The sequence below is a fragment of the Camelina sativa genome, chromosome 9, assembly GCF_000633955.1.
Source record: "Camelina sativa cultivar DH55 chromosome 9, Cs, whole genome shotgun sequence".
Lineage (NCBI taxonomy): Eukaryota > Viridiplantae > Streptophyta > Magnoliopsida > Brassicales > Brassicaceae > Camelina > Camelina sativa.
In genome coordinates, this window is record NC_025693.1 from 22072740 (window position 1) to 22075039 (window position 2300).

General features: G+C 42.9%; 1 protein-coding gene across 1 annotated transcript in view; it reads right to left on the minus strand.

Moving 5' to 3' along the window:
• The window catches only part of LOC104715558, a 3842-nt gene extending 3460 nt beyond the window's left edge, over positions 1–382 (minus strand). Inside the window, exon 1 of the mRNA XM_010432952.1 lies at positions 13–382. Coding sequence (XP_010431254.1) covers positions 13–382 — 370 coding nt within the window. The remainder of the gene's footprint in view (positions 1–12) is intronic.

Here is a 2300-nt window from a genome sequence, read left to right on the forward strand (position 1 = left end):
GGAGAGACGGACGCTTGGATTCACGACCATCCGTATCCACAGCTGATTGTCTTTTACGCAGACGAGACGAGATCCCCTGATTCGACACTGTGGGAACAGGAACATCACCAGTGAGATCGACCACCGGAAATCGAGAAGTCACCTCTCTCGGCGGAGAAGACGAAGAGTCGCAGGTTTCTTGGTTCCCGTGAGAAGGCGAGGGAACTCGATCCACCCGAGTCGGTGATGCAGTCACAGACTCCTCCTGAGGCTGGTAGACCACCATGGCAGTCGCGGGATCAATCGGAGCAAGTGGAGTGGGCGGAGGCAACGAGGACGGTGGAGTGTGAAGCTCCTCATCTGAGCTGGAGTCATATTGGAAACCACTAAAGATGGACTTCATCGTTGATAGAGCGTTGATCGAATGGAGAAAGAGATATTTGAGCAGAAGATTAATCGACACAGGATTGAAATTGCAAAGGGGATGAGGAAAACGCCAAAACCCTAGCTGCTTCTTTTTATACACCTCCGTGAGTCTCAATGGGCTGCACAAACTCGGCCCAAAACATTAAAGTTTTCCTGAAACCACTTAATTAAACATTAGTGTACACTGCATCTATTTCCTCATTTGACTGCATTCACTCGTTAATTCAATCAATCTCAATTAATATTAATGCATTAGTAAATCTCATTCTTCCTTTTTTTCAATCCAAATTAGCAGATTCATGAATCAACCACACAGATACACACAACCACTAATGACAGATTCATGAGGAACCCTGACTGAGAATTAAGCACACATGAGCATTAAATATATATATATATATATATATATATATATATTTTTTTTTTTTTTAGATTGAACAGTGCAGAGGAAAGAACACTAACCAGACCTTTGTTGTATCAGCCACTTGTTCAGAACCTTCACTAGAAACTATCACAACCTTTTGAACTGTCGAAGATCAGAGAACTGTTGCATGTGGGTAGTCTTTCACACTGGCATGCCTTTAGTCTCCAGTCCATCCCAACATGTTAAGGCAGCTGGAGTTCATCTCTTTAAAGAGCACAAATTTTTTTTTTTTTTTTTTTTTTTTTTTTTCTCCAAACAGCCTTCTGATGACTGCTTCAGCATCTTGAGCTTCAGTGACATCAATTGATTGTGTCAGTCACTGATTTGGAACTCATCATTACTTAGGTTATTAAACCTTCGAATGACTGTACATGTCTCTTCACAGCTCTTTGACCTCCTTAATCATGACAACGTTTAACAGGATGGACAGACCGGCATGACAGGCAGCTATTTCCCACACTCTTTCAGATGTTGATCTCCTATATATTCCAGGATTTCTATGATCTGTTCTAGCTCCAGTTCCTGCCTTAGACCAACACAACTCAGAGAAATAGTTAGAGTTCACAGACACCAATAGACTTCCTCAGATTTATGAATCTGTTGAAATCCAGAGGTTTAGTAAACAAATCAGCCAATTGAAAATCAGTGCTCACATGGTCTATCTCAATCAGTTTCGCCTCAACAAGTTCACGAACAAAGTGGTGTCTAATATCTATGTGTTTTGTTCTAGAATGCTGGACAGGATTCTTAGAGATGTTTATAGCACTCAAATTATCACAATGAATTAACAAAGTGTCAGAATCCATACCATAGTCAGAGGACATTTGACGCATCCACAGGAGCTGTGTACAACAGCTGCCCAAGGCAATGTATTCTGCCTCAGCGGTTGACAGTGAGACACTGTTCTGCTTCTTCCTGTGCCACGAAATTAGATTGTTTCCCATAAAGAAGCACCCTCCACTTGTACTTCAGGGATCATCCACAGAACCGGCCCAATCAGCATCGCAGTACCCGCTCAGACTGGTGTTGGTATCCTTGGTGAAGAAAATACCAAAGTTCACTGTCCCCTTGACGTACTTGATGATCTTCTTGACTGCTAGCAAGTGAGACAACTTAGGCTTGGCCTGGTACCGTGCGCAAATCCCCACTGACAGACAAATGTCAGGCCTACTTGCTGTCAGGTAGAGCAAGCTCCCAATCATACCTCTGTATAGTCGTTCATCCACATCCTCTCCTTCCTCATCTTTTGAAAGCTTGTCATTGACTCCCATAGGTACCTTGGCTTCTTTACTCTTCCCTAAACCAAATCGCTGAACCAATTCTTTAGCATAGGTGCTTTGAGACACAAAGATCCCATCAGCTGATTGTTCTACTTGCAGACCCAGGAAGTATTTCAGCTCTCCCACCATACTCATCTCAAACTCCTGTGACATGTTCTTCACAAACCTTTGCACCAGAGATTGACAGGTAG